Raw genomic sequence first — 21,121 nt, 5'->3', positions numbered from 1 at the left:
CTTGTCCAAACCTAGAAAAACACTTGACTTGACACCATTTTCACACCTTTCCCATTACCACATCTTTTACCATCTATGACAAATAAGCTGGACATAATGTAGCTCTCACCTCATCAACTTTCTAGGACTTCTCTACATAGTCCTGTATCATATAATTGTCATATTGTGAATTATCCATATTTGTTAACAAAAAAGAGAGTTTTGAATGATTTAGAGTTGTGACAGGTAACACTAGTTCACCTTTATCCGGGGATTAACCTATATCCGTTGATTATAGAAAAATAAGGTATCTGGGGATAATAAGTTAACAGACGGTGGTTTCAAACCATATATTGACTATCTTGCAATATGAAACGTCAATTGACTTGATACTGTTTTCCTAATTACCTTGGTGAACTAGCGTTATACACAGCAAGACAACAGTACAGTCACAGCAACATGAAGACTATATATCTTTAAAAATAGATGAGGATTACAGGCAATTGTGCAATATTATTATCACAGTTACAAATTTATACACCAGTATACAGTGATAAGAAGTATATGTAGAGCAGGAAGATGGGATACATCAGGAGGGGCTTCTTGGTCTTGAACTCTTCATGAACAAGCAGAGACCCAGCGCTGTAGGCAGCCCACAGTACACCTAGGAACTGTCCACACATGCACACAGTCAGTACAGGTGTCTAACCACAACAACTGAAAATGAACATGATTAGGTCATAGCAAATAAATTTTATGGATGACATCTGCACACCCAATTAATTCTTGCCTGATTTCAGAAAAAAAAATATTTTGGAGGGATGGTCAAATTGATGACAAATTTCAATACCAAAATGGGAAAAAAAGTTGTGTTGTGGCCTAATAATTGTACTTCTAGAAGCGACAAAGTTGGCACTGATATGGAAGCCATGAGTGTATTTGCCAACTTGGTAAGTGATACCAGTGTACCACATTTATAGAGTCTCTTTTACTACACTAGTGCACTTCTTGAAAACAGGAATGAATGCCTTGTTGGTTGTGATGTCATGTTTTGTTACTTTAATTCTTGTTAACAACATTTATGGTGTACATTTTGAAAATTTAGCCATCTTGTTTTTTTATACCAATCATTGTTTTTTTTTCACCATATCTCACTATTTTTGCAGTCCGCAAAGGATGTCATCCATAAAATGTACTTGCTGTGGCCTTATTGTAAAATATTAAAAAATTCTGTTGTACAGTATCACATTTGAAACACATGGTGTCATAGACTTGACTGCAAACATTTCAACATTTCTATACTAAGTTTACGTTGCACTGTACCATCTTAAAGTTGCAACACTTACAAGCATTTGTGAATGTGAGCATTTTCAATTACATACTAGAATATTTTGTCTGAATCAAGAAAAACCCTTTTATTGCATTAAACATTTCTCACCTTAACTAAAAGGCTGACGTAGTGGAATGGCCTGACCAATGGTAGAGCAGACGCTGTAACGATGAGTGGCAGCAACGAGTAGCCAATCACGCCCAGGCACTGCGAGTAGCTCACCTGCCAAAAAAATGGCATAACTTGTTTTTCTTTCATTGTATGTTCTAGATATGCTAGTTTACGTAATGAACTATTCACATTTCTAAAATCAAGTACAACAGATTTCCAAAGACTTGATGCTACAAACAGATTTGTATAATATTATATCTTTAGATGTCAGAACTTCCATAATGCAAAAATAGGCAAACATATCAAGGACTGCTCTGCTATTAGAAAGAATACCGAAACTAATGATTAGCCTACTCCATCATAATGCTATAGGAAAGAATTATGTTACTTATCTTATTGTTAGCCCTTATTGTTATGTTAAGTACCTTTTATCTATACTTCTATTTAGTACTTTGTGTAATAGCCGTTGCCATACATTGTACCATATACAATTATCTTGCAACAAAGTTCTTCTGTATATACCATAAAGCACTGGATGAACATCAGTGCAATTCCCATACCTCATGATCACTCACAATCATCTGATAGGCTCATCTAAATGTAAATCATACCTCGTATCTTTTACCTGTCACAATAAAGCTACATACATGTAGAGATATATTAGATGCTATGACTTGATTGTCATTCAGCATTCTATCTTCCCGAGAAATCGTAAGAAGCTAATTTCCAATACAGAAATATGTGATAAGGATATTCAGAATGTATCATTTCATATACACAAAGCTAAATCTCATTAATGGAGAAATGCTAACTTACTATATATAAATTAAAGCTGGCTCACTCACTTACTATCCAGTTTATCGTCTAACTTACTATGGCTAGCATTAGATAGACAATAAACTGGATAGTATGGAAATAGAACGTAAGCAAGCCAGTTCTTGGAACCCATTTTCCTTCTGCAATTGTTAGGCACACAACCTCGTGACAGATTGTATTAGCCTGACATTATAAAACCCATCAAATCCCATTAAACTGTGCATGAATATGTTCACCATTTTTCATCACGTCGACATACACTATCATTGTGCATTATTCAATCTTAGTGCTTTAAGGCAATCATGGAAGGCACAGATTAGAGAGAACGTGTTCGGTAAAGGCTATCAGTTACCAACTATGGCAGAAATAGCCACCCAATATTATACCCTGAGGTAACAAATTGATCATTGTTACACCATCTCCCTGCAATCATCATCACATGACAGCATGAATAAGAACACTGCCCACATGATCAATCCTGGTCAGGTGCCATGTAGATGACTGAGGCAAGATTTTCACTTAGCTAAGCAATAGAAAACTGGAACTTTCCCAAATTTTCCTCAGTCTCGTCTTCCCTCATCAGAATCTGTCTCTAATATCTAACATATTTTCCACCAGCCAAGGCCATTTAGTAATCTCTTTAGAGAACAGAGGGGCTTCCCCTCAAGATCACCAAACTTGTTGAGTCTATTAAATACTGTCAAAACTTGCAATTGAAGTACATCTACTAGTACCACAGTGACTCTAGAACTTTACTTATCGTGTAACAGTTGTGCATATGCATATAACTTTCTCTTAAGTCAAACTGCTGCACCCAATGTTTCCAAACAATTCTCTGTGAAGCCAAGAAGTTTCTGAGACATCAAAAGTTGAGTCAGTCTATACTTGGCAAGGGGCTTGTGAGAATTGAAAGGTCGATGTTGTTTAAGAGCCAGTTTGGCAATGCTGTGATATATAGAACCTGTGTGGAGTCAGGAATAGCCTTGTATAGGATCAGTGACTACAGACTATTAACATGTGAGACCCAAAGGTCAGCTAATCACCTGCCATGGGCCACAGTCTGCACATGTTGCCTGGTATGACACATGAGGTATATTTTCCCATCAAAGGACAGTCACCCATCACTATCAACCCAGTTCTGTCACACCCACATCTGCTCCCTCCCCCAGGCGAGCCATATCTACCACAAGTCATGCTCAGAGACTTTTCTTTAAATCCCCCGGATCTACCGTGTTACTCCAAGGACTGCTTAGGCAATTATTACTGGCCCTTATCTGGATTTGCTGTGGTATTGTATGAATACAAATGTCCTCAACATCTTTGTGTAAGGATTTCTCAGTGGTCTTATCACGATTGGTTAGCTATAGGATTATGTCACATCAGCTTGGCTGGATGAGAGGTCTCTGAAATCTGCTGTGTGAGGAAAGGAGCCAGGAGATCTCCCCAGCAGTAAAGCCTAAAGGAACACACCCAGCTGTAAGCGCAGACCTCATCAAGAAGTCTTCAAGTGTCAAGGCCACAGACTAAAGCATCTTCAAGAACATAACCATTAGTCTTAATGCTGACCCAAGGTGTTGATGAACTGTCTCAATGTGTTCAAGGAATTTGGTAGCACTTTAATAGGTTACAACTGAAGGAGGTTAAATGCACCTGTTCTTCACCTCTTTATTTATTGACTTCAGGATTAAGTTCCTTAAGAGTACTTAAATGCTGTCCTATTCACCTGGATCTCTGAGGAAAATTTGCAGTTTGGCCTTTGGGGTCAAAGGGGCATCTATTATATCTCATAGACTACAGTTTTGCAACACATAAAACTGGTATGATTCTAGTTTAGAGAGGGAGGACAGTAGTATGCTGTGGCCATGAATGATTTCACTCTAAAACTACAATGTCACCAGACCAAGCCTCCACAGTCAGTCTTCCCACAATAATAACTTGTTGCAAAGCCTGGCTTCGTCTGTGGCAGCTGCTTGCAATGTACAATATACTGTACTACAGACAGCAAGGACATTGTAACATCTGTATTCATGTAAATTGCTAACCTCGAATAACATCTAGAGGCCCAAGGTCAATATAATTCTACAAGTAGGATGCATACAAACCAATCTAGTACAATGTACATATTAGCCCTCAAGGACACAACCTTTGACTGCGTTTTCCCCAATCTACCATTAACCACGCACTTTACCCCATATCTTTAAGACACATCTTGAACCAGTTACTGAAGGATGTTATCAGAAGCCCTGACCCAGATTCAAATGGCTGTAAGCATTCATCAGCCGTCCTGTAGGGTCAGAGGTTAAAACATGTTCAGCTACACCTTGCCATAACTTCTGGGGTTGGGTATGTATTTGTGGAAAATTCCTGTAAATGTATGTAAGTTCGCGGGGATTTATTTTCTTGTTAGCGAGAAAAAGGACTTTTCGCGTTGGTTTTAAGTTCGCGGTAGCACCATGCACTGTAGTCTCTAATTGCCGTGGAAAAATGTTTCTGCATTTACAGTACCATCCTTGACAAAACAGAAAAGGAATTGATATGCATTACAGTTACTGACAGATATTTAACTGTATTGTACCATAATCATTTCTCTTCATCTTATCAGATGATGATTTTGAAATGGTCAATAGTTTCTGTCAAAATGTACCATTTCATCCATAGCTAAGCAATACAAGCAAAGGGGCCAAAATTTACCTTCTTACTCCTAGCCAAATGCTTATTTCTGCTTCTAATGTTACAAGCTGTATGGTTTTTTGTCAGCTTGATGCAGAAAGGTACCCTTCTAATTGTATCCTGTTTCAAGTTTCCAACATACACTGGCTAAGATATCATCTATCTGTAAGTCAAAATCACTGTAGTGATGTCAAAACCAAAACTCATAAACAGTTTTAGGTGATACATGTAGCTAATGCTTTTATCTTAAATCTGATGTCGTGACTCTTCACATGCTTTATCAACTGACAAAATGCTTATCAGAAATTTAAAGCAAATTCCAAAGATGACAAGAGATGTTGCTGGCAAAGCAGTTAGTATCATAAGTGGCATCATCAGATGAAAAATACAACTTTGATATAAGCAGAACACAGAGATTTCTGCTGGGATTTACTATGATGTTTGAGTTATTGTCACAAGGGGAGCAGAAACTTATAATACTTGTCCTCCAAGAGACGAGTGTCATAACAAGGACATTCACCAGAGGCTGGTACTGATTGTAGATTTAGTATGCAAGATTAATGATATTCTCCTTCTTGCTTTTTTTGAAATTTAGATTACAGACCTTCAGCAAAGAGTTCAACTGTCTGCATCCAAAAATATCTACACATTTTCATTTTAATTTGGTGTCTAGAATACAGTTCTAGTAGATTACCACAACTGCCCCTATCTGTCCAAGACACTAACCAAGACATTCCCTTGAACTTCATTTTAACATACCTATTCAAATACTTTCCTATATATAAGCTAGGAACAAGAAAATAATATATCTATTAAGTCTTTTGAATAGAATCTTCTTTGAATGCTTCACAATGTTGTTGGAAAGCACCACAACTTTCAGCACCATAGACATAGCCACAATACATCCATGAACATTTAATACCAAAAAGTGTAGTGATGACACGAAAGAAGAAGAAGAACCAAATGTCCAGTAATGTCCTTGGTCTTTGGTGACCTGGACAGTCCTGTCAGCACTATCAGATCAACATTAACAGAAAAATACAATTGTTGGTTGCAATTATGGCAGACAGAAACTACACAACTTGAGTCAAGATGGCACACTCAGATTCAGATACATAATCTACAGTGGCAAATTAAATTTCCTTCCAATTATTTGCATGTAGTCCAAACAGACTAGTCCTGGCTGTCCATCAAAATTAGCAGATCAACCAATAAAAGAGCAGGTGTAGGCCTATCAAATATCTGCATTTTTGCTTTGTTTTTCAGTGAGGTTGGGAGGGGGGCATAGGATCTGTATTTTCTTGGTCTATGTCATAACCTAATGAGTGAGCACCCTGACTCCATACACACCTCTCCTCCCAGTACTCTGGCCAGCATGAAGATGATGAGAGAGCCGAAGACCCAGATGGTGATGATCCACGACACAACCTGCAGGGAAACACACAAACAGCATGAAAACAGAACTGTGATACATCCAACATCAGTGAGCTAAAACCTAGTAACTGAACAAGTTGGAATACCTGGCATCAAGAACATGTTTGACATGTTTCTCTTGAAAGTGATGATTTAAAAATACCTTTCTGTATCTGTCTTAAATACACAGGTACACCCTGTACATAGACAACTTTCTATTCCAGGAAAGCCGTTAACAATAAGCAATTGATATTTCTTTGAAGTCCTAAGTGCTGAATTGCTATTAGTGAATATGTAAATCTGAGTTATTTTTGTGCTATATCCAACATAACTGTGCTACATCCAACATAAGCAAGCCAGGTAACGTTACATGTTTCCTTCAAGAGGATATTTCTCCTGAAACTGATGCTTTCAAAAAACATATGTAGCTTTGTCATCTGTCTTAAATGCACCCTGACTATCTATTCCAGGAAAGTCTTAATAACCAATTGACATTTCTTTGAAGTCCTCAGTGCTGAACTGCTATTGGTGAACATGGAAATTTGAGTTATTTTCGTCGGGTTATTTGGTATGACAAATTGATCAGACCTACTCTTGGACTGCTTAATTGCACCAGATTGTCTGATGTGCCGGGATCAAGGATTAAGTATAATACCAGAGCATTTAGAAGAATCCAAGCTAATGACAGCGGGGAAAATTACCCGGAGGCAATTTGAATGCAGGATGGCAAGATGAGAAAATCGCAATCAGCTAGAGGAGGAAAGAGTCCCCTGTGTATACAGAGGAGATGAACCTTCCTGTGTTTTCCATCATAGGTGCTCTATCAGTGGTAAATCTTCATTGTCTCTTCATTCTAATGATGATTGACTATACAGTGTTGTTTCCTGGAGACCACTTTCACAACATTAATGGAATGGAATAGTTCAGACAGATTCAATTCTTACATCTCTACTCTTAACAATCATTTATCTCCAATATTATGGTACAGTAATGTCATATCTTAGCTTTTATGAAGTTTTCCACCAACAATTGTCTGCCTGCGTTAACTGTGTCATCCCGTGCACAAGATAAGGTTTGATGATTTTGTAGAAAAATCCCCAGTGCAACGACCTCCCATTAAATGTGAAATATTGCTATTGGTGTCATCCATCCTAATTGAAGGAGCAACAATCACAGCTAGCTCTTAAATCCAATCATTTCCTGCCATTGATGCACAACAGCATGGGCTGCTATAAGATTGGAAATCACACAAGGATTGGAAATCACATATATCAACCTTTAGTCAGCTATTATGCATTTATTGATGGCCTTTATCACATTTTTCCACAATCTACAATATTGTCATTTTTCGGCATATTGTATCTAAAATGACAACTCAATAATCAATCTGTTTTTCCAAGATATCTTCTTACCCTAATTTAAATAAACTTGTAGTCAGGTACCCAAACCCATTATAGCTCCTGATTCTCTTCTGTCCTCTCAGCAAAGACATTGCAAAAGAGACTTAGGGGATATATGGGTTTGGATACTAGGCTACTTTAAACTTTGGCAGTGAAACTTTTTTTTCTAAGTCATCAAACCAGATGCTGAAGAGTTTGTGAAACATGTACACTACCTGTGTCTGTATAACTGTGTGCCTGACGTATACTTTCATGCATCAATTGCCTGACATCAATTCCAAACTGGAGCATGTTCCAGTCTTATGCAAACTCTCTGGACAACAATCAGAGATAACGAAGGTCCTCATTTACTGCTGGTTGATTATTAAGGGCCAGAAAGGAGGGCACTGACCCTATATACAGGCAGGCAATCCTGAGCTGACCTGGTACAATGTATATGGCTGCAACATCTGATGAGAGGATGAAATGAACGTCCCATGAGATAACTGTAAGAATTCAGAGGGGCGAGTAAGAACAGAAAGAAACTAACATGCCAACACCCGGGATCGAACCTGGTTCGGCAGATCACAAATCCAACGTGCAAACCACAACACCAAAAACTCTAGAGCCGTTGGCGTGGTCAGTTTGGCAGCACTTAAACCCCACTGTTACACAACTTATAAAACGCTATCACGGTCTTTTGTTATCAACTTGCAGGAGTCCAAATGAAGACAAAAACGTAAGCAAGGTCCACATCTTGATATCCGTTCCTTGATTGGACTAGTAAAAAACAATCAACACAATGGCTGTCTCCAGGACCCATAATACAAGCAACCTGACATTTACCTGCTGGGACACACAGAAATTTTACCTTGTCCATCAAAAAATCTGAACTTTATGATATGGATGAAAGTATATGTCTAGTATAATGATACCAAAACTAACAAAATAATAAGCTTCCCAACAATGAGCGGGACGGAAAAAAATTGAAACATGAAGACAGCCCTCATCAATGGTAAAACATGGTCTTCCCAGAAAGCATCCCAGTGGCCCAACGAGACAAAATTTGTACTTGCTTACGCATCTTCCTTGTCTCTAGAGAGACATACGGCCATGACTTTGCATTGCACATATAAAGTTGTGGTACATAAAGCTATGTGAAATCTATGCTATCTTGATTGGTAATGGTTTGTACTGTCTGTGTGCTGCCAAGTAAATGCCCATTCTGGACCATTCTGCAGCCTTCTTTGAATTGGGTCAAAAGGGGTCAAGAGATGTAAGTTTTAAATTCTAAATTGCCCATTTCAACAGGTCTCTGAAAATGTTCTTCTACAATCTCCAAAAGGAGACAGTCTGTCAAGAAATCTTTCTACATGATCCATGCAAGCACAATTGCTATTCCAGTCATGAATGTATGAAACACATTCAGTAAATTCCAATGCCTTTACTACTGAAAATTGATGGGAAATACAGGCATCAGAAACTCTCTTCACATGACACATATCTTTTAGAGTATAATAGATGCAATATGCCAGAGGAAATTACAGGCATGAAGGCAATAACAAAAGCGCTTACCCGCATAAAGCAGCATTATCCCCCCAGGATTTATCGGTACCCTCTGCAAGGTAAAGACGTCCCCTCATAAAAGTTGTGAAGATAAAACTAGAAAAGCTAAGGTTAGACAGCTTAAAGCATGGCTTTCTGTACAGACAAATCACACTATATAGTAATCACCAAAGCTGCAGGACTGGAAGGGAGGAAGGCAGAAGTCGTTGAGCTGTAAGTTTGGTATTATGGTATGTTGTAAATTTTCCTCTCAAGTTTCTGTATGATATTAGTTGTCCTTAAATGCCCTGCGACTGCATCACTAACTGACAGGTCCTCTGGTATGGAGCATCAACCACATAAATTTGGTGTTAAGCAAATGGCACTGTCCAATACTGTCTGTTGGAATTACAGCTTACCAAGAACAGTTTCTCCCAGAACGAATGACGATGCACAAATTTCCATGACTTAGAATAAATGTAACACATTTACTCTTATGAATGTTTTCTTTTCTTACCATATATGGCCTCCTTCGGTCAATATTGACCATGGTAAAATCCTAATTGATATCAGCCCTACAGCGTCAACTGTGGCTAAACAGTCCTATATGAGAATGACAGTCTCTGCCACACAGGGCACATTGGTAAGCTGACTCAGGTCTGTTGCAGAGTTCTTTTCGCAGGGCCCGCTTTTCTTCAGCCATGTACATCAGTCTGGTTTCTCCTGATTTTAGCTGCCTGGACAGTGTGCATCTCTAGCTGGATCTGTCATCTGTCATTTTCTTACCAGTATCTATGAAATCAGCACTTTCCTTGAACTTCTTGAAGTTGGAACTATGGTCAAACATCCTGATGAACTCTCCTGTGCAACTGTATTTTGTGTGTCTTTGTTAAAAAATCATCATTTTGCTCAAAGAAAAGTTATTGTTACTAAGTAACAAATTCATTTGTCTTGTTGTAGCAAGACACAGATGGGCCTGGAGACAGCTCTCCATCTTCATGTCTACCTTGTCCCCCCAACGACCAGGAGGTTAGGGAACTAGGTAGGTAGGTAGGCACCACTCATTGCTACCTAGGCGCACAAGCCAAAATAAATGTTGGGTTGGGGTCTAAGATATTTTATAACACATCAACTTTCATACAATTATTCTGAATTCAAAAATTTTAATTCCTTATCACAATTAGCAACATGCGCAGTTTCAATATTATAGTTATAGCTAGTTGTAAATTAGCATCACAAAGTTTCACTTTCTTTTTTGGTTTGAGTTTATTGACATCCACAATTAGCTTTAAGTTTAAACTGAAGGAACAAATAATCCATCCAGCTTGGCTCGTCTTGACTGATAATTAGTACTAATCTATAATGTTATTTTCATAACCCAGACACAGTCAGAAAACTGTAATGAATTAGAGTCTATTCTGCTGTGATATATGTAATGAAACAAACCACCTCCCAGCAGGACCACAGACCGTCCGTGACTAGTTTATGAAAATCAAAATGACTAGGCAGTACATTTATGAAGGTTAGACATCCAAGTAAACAATATCCAAATACAATTCAATCTACAACGGGTAAAGAATGGAGGCAAGGCACTACTCACGTTATCATAAAAATTGCCCTGTTGGGATGATCTGCAGTATATTTATTAGCAAGAGACTCAATATTGGAAAAATTGACTTTTTTTGTAAACTGCTGACTTGCTGATGGTATTGCAGGTTTTGAGATCTTTAGAATGCTTAGAAAATAAATTTTGACTAAGGCTATACCAATTTTATTTGTTGCTTCTCAGATTCGCCTGTCCATTTTTTTTTTCATTTTCAACAACAACAAAATTAAGTCCCTGGAAAAAATAATACATGATGTTTTGCTCACAAATCTGTAAACATTGCCACTCAGAGCCACATACACATAATTTCAGTCTAAAAACAATGCCTTTTATTCAGAACATTAGTAAGAAATCAAAGGAAGGGATTCATTGTATAAAACATGCCACTAAACTACTCAGGCTGATGTCTTTTTGTGTTATTTAAGCTGAATATCTTCACCCCAGAGCTGTTGGTCCAATTTTTTCTGAAAAAAATCCAAGAAGCAACATATAGACTTGGTGTGGCCTAACCAGGCAATTAATGTGAATGTCTTACAGCAGAACCTTCAATCCCAAACCTGGTGGTCTCCAAAAAAAAAGGATGACATATGATAAATCGTTTGGCATAAAAAGTGGGTCCTTCGTATCTTAAAGGAGTATTTTTGTCATGCTCCAATTCATCAACCTATCATTATAAGTTGGAAAAGGAATACATCACCATTCAGTTATAATAATGTGCTTAATGCATAGAGTAGAGGGCAAAATGTACACGTACCCTCTACAGGCACATAGGTCACTGGTTACTTCAAAACACCATATGATAACATAAATGCCTGTCCCCCTTACGTGCCATGAATTTTGTGTGTCCGTGTATGCCGTTATGAACAGAGCAGGCAATGCATTAGATGCTTTGTGTCATATTGATATGTTATTATTATTACCAGTCTTTCATGCATGCAGTTGGTGAATGGCCTCCGATATAGGCACTGCCAACTGCTCACTCTTGCCATACTGATTTTGCGCACTAAAAGCATATGGCAAAAGCACTATGTCATGCATTCACTAAGCACGTTACTTTAGAATGCTTCGGCAATGCACGTACAGTAGTATTTTCACACACCTGTCAATGTACGATGCATGGAGCATTACCAATGTGCCTTTACTGCCCGTGCTCTGTAATCACTGGAATAAGAATGATGCCTGTAACAAAACATCAGACACTACTCTGTGCAGGAAATCTACAAAGTAGCTCGCAGTAATGGAGGGGAAATAAAGTTCTACTGAATGATACCAGATGTTTTGAAATGCAATCAGGTTTCCAGAATATCAAACAATGGGAGTAATACAGGCCATTCAGACCATCCTAATTCTGCCATCTTGAGTGATCGTGGTGTATTTTATTGGCTGTTACTGCAGCAGTAAATAGGTGAGAGACTTTAATGGTTCATGTTAGAATGATGGCCACAATTTTATCATGAACCAGATCAAAAGGTTTAACAAGCCATAAAAAACAGTTGCCTTGACATCTGAAATGTAGGCTAGGTCGCAGGAGAGGCCTCCAGTATCCAGAACGTGGTCATCCCTGCAGGTTGGCCACATTATAATTGAGGTTAATGCCTGATGGCAGAATCGATTAAAGAAGAAGTGATCAGTAATAGTGAGAAGCCCGAGGATTGGGATGACTGTCAATTATAAATACCACCCTGAGATATATCTGTGGCATATGTACAGATATGCCTGTGGCTGACGTGATAAACCCATCTACATCCGTTGATGAATGAATTTCCTGTCTAATGCTTAAGCTCATAGACAAGATCAATAGATATGTACAAATGTAGATGGGAAGCTATTGTTGGAGGTACTTAAAGAAGATTAACACCAGATAAAGCAGTTTCAACTGTAGTTCTTCAGCTATTTTGAGCACGTACTAGTACAATGTAGTTCCCTGACAGAATATCGGGACCTTGTTACAAATACTGGAGATGGACTCCATTTTCCAGGCAATATTAACATGATCATGAAGAACTGGTCTGAATAAATTTCAACAGACATACTATACAGCTGAAATATGTCAGAGATGTAAACACTACATGAGGAACTTTTCCCTACCTGTAACTTTTTTGTTGCATTTTTTAAAAAGATGCTGGTTATTTGGAAAATGTTATCAACACATCATATTAAGTTATGTCTTATATTTCATTGGACATAAGTTTTTTTTAAAAAGAAACTTCAAGTATCCACAAATAATTACAGATAAATAAACAATAGAGACATCCATCACAGCTTTCATGACAATCAAGTCTTAAAAGTTGGTAAGTAGAAAAGCCATACATCCATGCATCATGTTTAATTGGACTGTTTATAGTAATCAGAATGTAGTGGAAATCCATATGCTGCTCAAATTAACAAGTGTAAATCCTTCAGCTTATTAAAACAGATCTGCTTTACTAGTAGTTTGACTCAAAACTTTATTGGGAACATCAATAACCATCTCTCTGTTCATAATTAAGCATACCATGCAAATAATCATTAGTTTGTGATGACTCAAAATATTTCCATTCACCTCTGAAACTACCAACTAACCATGTGCAGGTTGCCATCTTTCACGACTCTGTGGCAGTGAGAACATGGACAGCTGTTGTCACTTTGTCCCATTTTACAGACACTTGTTCTATATAACCTTGGATCCTACATTTCTCTGCTTTGATGCCAGAGTTTAATTCCTCCCCTAATCAGGCGGCCATGTCCTGATTTCCCAGGACGGCACAGTTGGCAGAACACCAGAGGTCTAATGATGATGAGAGCCCATCCCCAGTACTATTATACTCTAAATCCAACCGATGCAGACCAATCTATGTCTTACAGGGTCTCATGTTTAAATTCTAATACCACAGTTGCTAAATATTTCTTTTCTTTCTCATCTTTCAGGGCAAACATACATCACGTCACGATCATTACCTTCACCTATATGATATACATCTCAATCAATTGGTTCATGATGAAACCTGTTTAATACCAGGAAACAGCTTTATGGCAATGCTGAGCAGGCAGACCATTGTGTTGAATCATTTAGTGCATGAATAAGGATCTGATCACAGTAGAGCCTCTTTAACTCTAAGCAGTGTTCAATCACCACTGATGAGTTCCAGTCTTCAATAGCTCTCACAAGAAAAGTACCACAGTTAAAATTGATTTATTTCTGTACCTTGCCATCCCTGCAGTCCTTGAGAGGTGATGAAGTAGGTGATAATATCACTTATAAATCCCAGGTGCACAAAACCTATTTCTTGCTTGAGTTGCCTTTAATACATGACCTACTTATCCTAAGTGACACCACTATATTACAGGGATTGGAATGAATGTGATTGATGAGATCGATAGTTGCTTCTGTTCATGTACCCACATAATCTCCTTTATCTTAGTTTGCTTTTTTTCGCCTTTTTCTTTTGTTCCACCTTCTTCAATTTCAAGCTTTAAAAGTAGCATGGATATCAAAGAAAATCAATGTCTTATACAGCTTCTAATTCTACAGCTACTGATGCACAGTTAAACCTTCTCCCTATCCATGTGTCTATGGTTCAAATTTGTATGGGCTAGTCAATAGGGATTATCTAGGGTTAATAAGCTAAGGTTGTCCTTTGGTTTTTAGCTTGAATATCTAGTACCATTATAGTGCCATATGTGCTGACAAATCCAAAATGGGAGGGGCTGTATGTTATCAGGTATTGTTTTTATTTCACTGTAATACACAAAACAGACTACTAGTAATTGAAATGCTTGGAACCAAAACATTTGCATAAGAAATGATAATACCACGAGTGTTATGTCCTTCCTATAGTAGAATTCATTATGTAAGAATTTATATATTGCTCATGCTGAGGTTTTATTTTCAGACAACTCAACACATAACTCAACACATATCATACAACTTGATATTGCTACTAAGTAAACCCTAGGCCTGGCCTTATTACTTGTACATTTTTGTATGACTGAATGTAACAATTAGAGTCTTGTACATAAACTAAAGGCATGAAGAGCAGCGTGTGAAATTTGTTAACATTGTACATGGTATAGAATATTGCAACACTATATCTTAACATTCTTAATGTCATTCTTCCTGTAACTACTAGTACTTACTATACATGTAATAATAGCATTCAAGCCACATTCAGCATAAACATATGTGTGTTCAAATTCAAATTGGTACTTAAAACTTTCCTGACCACAAATTGTAATGGACTGTTATAGGAAGGGCTGAGGTAAAGTGAGGCTACATGGGCAGTTGGCAATCAATACATGAAATGAGAATCTTGCCCACTGAGTTACCTATCTTTATTAGCAGAACTGTTTTCTGTATAGATAAAGTGACCTAAGGGACTTACAGCCAATATCATCATCAGTCACCTGAGCAGCTGGGACCAGTTATTTCCTCCTACAATGATACATCTCATAAACAACATAGTCAAGTCTCTTAAAGAGCCATAACGTAATCCAAACAAGCCAGTGCACTGACCCTATAGTGTTCCTAAACAGGTAACTTTTACTCTTCAATTATTGCATGGAATGTCCCTGTAGCTCTATTGGCAGCAGCCTCGCAACTGAGCTCCTGGTTCCAATTAGCTAGTAGAGCTATAAGATACTCCAGTTCCATCCTGGGTGTTAAGTTGGGACTACACCTGTATATTGGAAAGGGACCTGAAATTGGGTTCTTTTGTTCCAGAGATGCCTGACAAATGAACAAACTTGGTTGTATCAAAACCTAACAAAATGTTTCAAGACAGTGCATTAATTGTTGTTTGGAGCACCACAGCTTTAGTATACAAATCATGACTGATCACACAATACACATGTAAGAGCAACTTCCACCCCATGAAAATCAAAGCTTAACTCAGAAAAACATATTGTCATGTTTTCAAAAACTGCCTCACGCTGTCTATAATTCACTTGCTACAACCCATGCAACAATGGAAAGAAAAATAAGAGCAGCTGCTAACAAACCCAGACCAAAACGTGACTGAGGAAGCCATGCGAACATTCAGTTACAGTACAGTTACAGTACAACATGCCAACACACAGTACCGGTAATAACTTCTTATGTGGGCAATACACAGAATGATGAAAGACCCTGCCAATACAAATTCACTGCCCGATCTTTCATGCACATAAACTGTCTTTCAGCATTTGGTGGCTCGAGATTTACCGTATAAAAGTTGATGGATGGGCTTGCGGGCAATATAGCCACAGGTGGTAATTTCTCAGCTTTAAAGACCACAGGGCTATTGACCAGCCACAAAAATGAAGGCAACTCCTGAAGGCAATGGCAGATCTGACACATAAAGTTCTTTCTATGCCCAAGCTAATCTCCTTTTGCCCATTTGGGAACATCAAAAGAAAGTCCTTCAACTTGGAATCATGATGAAGTGTGCTCCGAGGTATTTCAACTCTAGCCCTGTCTATTTCAAGATTGGTTTGGAAACTTTGCTCTATCATCAAAAAACTACATGTACATGTACGAAAAAAATGTGAAAACTGTGACAAGATGGCTGACACAAAGAGGATGGAGCTTTGATATGGATAGTGCAATTAATATCAATCACATTTGATTTGCAAAGCTGGAATGTTAAGCAGCTATACTATCATGAATAAAAACTCAGGCACAAAACAAGATGACATACACTTGTACATCAACTGCAGTCCCAGTAGATAAAGAAGACTAGCAATCCACAAAGAATTGGGTACAAAGTAGAATGTGTCCCACAAAGTTGATTGAAGCTCACAACTATATGTGTATTCTTAAAAACGAATTGCTAAAATTATCCTAGTTTGGAGTATGCTAAAATTTTAAAATTATCCTAGTTTGGAGTATGCTAAAATTTTAAAATTATCCTAGTTTGGAGTATGCTAAAATATTACTTAAAACATTTCTTCTTCTAAAAGTAAAAACTGGCATTTCTGATTTAACCAAAAATGAGAGGCAGAGTGGAAACAGTTCACATGTTCAATATCTCAGATGTCCTTTCAACAAGTCTCTTATACTATAGTGGAGATTAGGGGTGGGTACCGGTACAGGAAATTCAGGTCCAGAGGATCAGGTCCAGGTCCGGACCTGCACATGGGCCTGATTCATTATGTGAGAACTTGTGAATGGGCGATACTAAAAACAATGGTCCTTTTCACTACAAAGAAATCTGTTTTGTGGAGTATTCTACTCCCACTTGCGTCTTACAAGCTAACTGCCTCTGTACTGTAAAAATTGGTAGAAATGACTATAGACTCTACTCTACTTCGCTCTTTTTATTTTCCTCAACCGTAATCCCCAAAACGTGTGAATGCCTGATCATATAATCTGTTAATTTTCCAATAGGTCCAACATCCGGTCCACCAATTTTTTCAGGTCTGGTTTTTCTGGACCAGTCCAATAAGAAAAAACGGTTTTGTACTGGTAGACCGTACCGGTACCCAGCCCTAGTGGAGATATAGAAATAGAATATCAATATCATGACAAGTTATATATCTGGGACAGCTGGAATACAATAAAGACCGAGCCTATTAAGTACAAGGACTCAGCATGTCCCTCTTGTAATTGTGAGTGATGACAACCTTGAACACAGGTACTTAAGACTGCAGATGAGGGCTTACTGGACTAACATATATGTGATAAAAGAAAGAGGCCATCTCCCCAGTGTATGGACACAGCTATATCAACACAGCAATTATACCTAGAATGAGGTCCCTGGACAAACTCTACAGTAGAGGGGTCAGTAACTATGTCTATTGAACTACATTATCCAACTTATGTGCTAACCTCACCTTGATTGTCAGGAGAGGGCTATTAGCCTAAACTATCCCAGAAGTAAGTAAAATTTATGACATTCCAAAGTGTATGGCTGTGATCTTGTATTGATGAGCCAATTTTTTTCAAACATTTATTTTTGTGGGCACTTTGCTTCCACCAGCTTTACCAGATAATTCCTTTAGAAGTCCCAAGGAGAGGTTTTACTGAGTGGTAATGATATCAATTTTCACTCATTATCTCTGAAAAGAACACATACAATCAAAGACACAGTTTATTGACTCATTCATCTGTTTCATCTGAAGACAACTGGGCTGACCCTACAACTTATAGACTAATCTTTTAAATGTATGTAGTTACGTGATGTTGATTGTTTTGAACCTTGGAAGATTAGCACAAATGGGGTAAAAGGTTTCTTAATAAATGAAATGATCTCCAGAAGGGTGCAGAGTGTAGATAAACAGTTTTAAAAATATCACGGGCTCGAAATACTGGGTGCACCCAACATTGGAGCTGTGTACCCAATTATTTTCTGTGGGTGCACAGGGTGCACCCAAATATTTTCTTAGGTTTATGTCTGTAAAGATATCAAAGTATACTAGTATACATCATATTCTTGACAATTTTTGACATCTAAGCGTTAGAAAGATAATAAAAATGTCTGTCATAGTACTTGTTTAAGAATTTGGTAGCTTGTAACTAAGTTTTGTTATTAGGTTTTTCTGACATTTTACTAAATCTAAGTGGTGCACCCAAAAAATATTTTGGTGCACCCAATTTTTTAAGCTGGGTGCACCAGTGCACCTTATCCCAAAAATGAATTTCGAGCCCTGCTGACTACTTGCTCCACTCACCCTGAACTGCCCATACAGTGAGACCATGGCAAACAGCACCACTACCAGCAGTGGTCCCCAGAAGTCAGGGTTGTCCCGTACAACCTGCCTGCGGAAGTTCAGGAAAGGGAAGGGCAGCAGCACACAGCGAAGTTTGTAGTAGATGTCCTTCAAGTCAATGTCCAGCTCCTCCCTGTATGATAGAAGTAATTTGTCATCTTTAAATATCTTGAACAGGCTTTTAGCCAGACATGTGTCATGGTGTCATTTGGACGCATTTTCTTAAAATAACAAGAAATTGGATGCACTAGATACCCTTACACTGGGGAGCAGATCCTCTGACAAGCATGAAGTTCTGATTGACAAGGGATGCCACTAGATCTTTTGTGGTCACAGTCACTTACTGTGACCTCTCTGACAGTAATTTTGCCCCTCAGGATACCTTACAATGCATCATTTTAACTTAAAATTCTCCAAAACTCTGCACCATGGAAGGAGGATGCCCCCAGACCCCCCTACAATAGTGGCATCTATACTCAGTGACTCACCAAGAAATTTGGACGTCTTATAATAAAATCCACCTGATCTTGGATATAAACAATTTGTTACAGGGATCAACAAAATGTCAATATCCATGGTGGGAAAACTGAGACGTTCTGAGATCAATGCATAAAAGTTCTAAACTGGAAATACATGAATGCAGCTGCAGCTTGGTACTTGAAATATGGTTGGCTTGAGGACAGGTCCACCTCTAAGGCTCCATGTAATTATTCTGACATCAATAAATGAGAAATGGTCTTGATTACAAGGTGATTCTATTCTATCTCAGAGACAAACCTAGTGTTTTGTACTCTTACTATAATTTTCTACTAAATCTAATATAATATTTAGACTAAATGATATCATGCCCTTGATGAATTCCCAGTGCTGTTTTGATTGTTTTGTAGCAAACCATATACATTAAATTAAACATATAGAAACCTGATTAGCAATGTATCCAATATAAATTATAAGACTGTGTGTAGCAATCATAGCTTTGAAATATCTTCAATGTATGTGTAACCCCTGTGATTTAACAAAAAGAACACTAAAACAGACACATGTTTCTGAAGGTGCAAGGGAAGATAATGGGTTCGATGAAAAAGGTGGCATCATATTCTTTTTCCTGCATTCTGCCAATGCGACTTCTTTGTCTCTTTTGAAACCATGATGAAGAGGTCATAAACACAGACTTACAGCAGAGGTTTGTCATCATCATCATCATCCGCTGCATCCACTTCCATCAGCCACCCGAAGCCTCGCTTGTCTAGAAACTGCCCCGCTGCGCCCCGATACCGCGTGGACGTGCCTGATGACTTGGAAGGTGTCCCCTCCATGGAGCCCATGTCTATGGCAGCCTCTGGATCTGCCTCCATGGAGCCAGTCACGTGAGCCTCTACAAAAACAAAGAAAATCAACACATCAAGTTTTGTTTTAAAAAATGTCAGCAAATCAATTGCAATCATCTTATTTTTTTCAATTAAAGGGATGTATTGTAAAAAAATAAAGTCACTGTTTTTGGTCAATTCCCTACATTATGAGTTGAATGTAGCTCATTACACTGCACAGTTTATCATGATTTAGATGTGCCATGAGGACATCCCAGGGCTCTAGCCAGCTCCAATTTTTTTTCCGTCAGCCAATTCCAGTCATCGTGAAAACCGCGAAAACTTATTTTCCCATGACACTACAAAGTAGTAAATGTTGCCATTGAGACCTTGAAAAAATGGTTTTTATGAGATTATCCTATGCGAAAGAGCGCCGACACACATTGTCAACAGTCCCAACAATAGCAAAACAAACAGTGTGTGGCTTTTACGGCCGTGGACGGCGTCCCCAACCCGCCTGTAGCTTCCACCAAGGATTTTTGACGGAAAAACGGACGCTGGCTAGAGCCCTGCGACATCCTGAAATATACACACTTCCCACAGCCAGTTGAGTTGTCCGCCACTTTTCTATGAACCAAGGAACTTCGTTAGAATGTGTTCTGTGGTTTGTTCGATGTTGAATATAAGTCACCAATATCATTCTGACTGGAGATTTTAAAATTCAGACTATTTGTTTTTTGGTGCCAAAATACTATCATACATCCCCTTGATGCTGAGAAACTTTCACGTTATGGCCGTGTTAAATTAATCAAATGAGGGAGCTTTTATAAAAGCTCCTTGATCAAATTTAAGTGGATTTTTCGACCATGACGTCACAGTAGATATAATAATTGCATTTTGTTCGAAAACTGGCATCAATAATCGCGAAAAGTGCTTTTTTAGAAGCAAAAAGTACTTAATAATTGTGATTACATGCAGTTTATAATACATCGTAGTACTGTATTTACTTTACAGCTTTTCAGAAGTACGTTTGCCCCCCACCCCATGCAAACTGGTACCTGCCACGTAAGTGACATAATTATAGCGTTGTGTACGCAGTGCAACGGGGTACGAGTTAGCCATACTAAGTTAATGCATACCAGAATACCCATAGGAAGCCGTTTCGCTTGTTGTTACGAAGGAAAACTCCGCTGGTGTAGAACTATCCGTCGTCAAAGATGTGAACTCGTAACTATTCTTTCCAGAATCCGCCATGATGGATCTCGTATGTTCTCGCGAGATGTCACATGCGAGATAACAA

The 21,121-nt window shown here is 38.3% G+C and overlaps 1 protein-coding gene across 1 annotated transcript; it reads right to left on the bottom strand.

Moving 5' to 3' along the window:
* Positions 1-21,121, bottom strand: LOC118424586 (protein YIPF4-like). The gene is made up of 7 exons (XM_035833217.1): positions 20,961-21,121; positions 19,691-19,889; positions 18,476-18,647; positions 6,257-6,334; positions 1,418-1,531; positions 408-650; positions 1-228 (listed from the first exon to the last, which is right to left on the bottom strand). The coding sequence occupies exons 1-6, from the start codon at positions 21,073-21,075 to the stop codon at positions 513-515; spliced, it is 816 nt and encodes a 271-aa protein (XP_035689110.1). The 5' UTR covers positions 21,076-21,121; the 3' UTR covers positions 1-228; positions 408-512.

This window comes from Branchiostoma floridae, chromosome 1 (assembly GCF_000003815.2).
Source record: "Branchiostoma floridae strain S238N-H82 chromosome 1, Bfl_VNyyK, whole genome shotgun sequence".
NCBI lineage: Eukaryota > Metazoa > Chordata > Leptocardii > Amphioxiformes > Branchiostomatidae > Branchiostoma > Branchiostoma floridae.
This window is presented reverse-complemented; position numbering and strand designations above follow the sequence as displayed.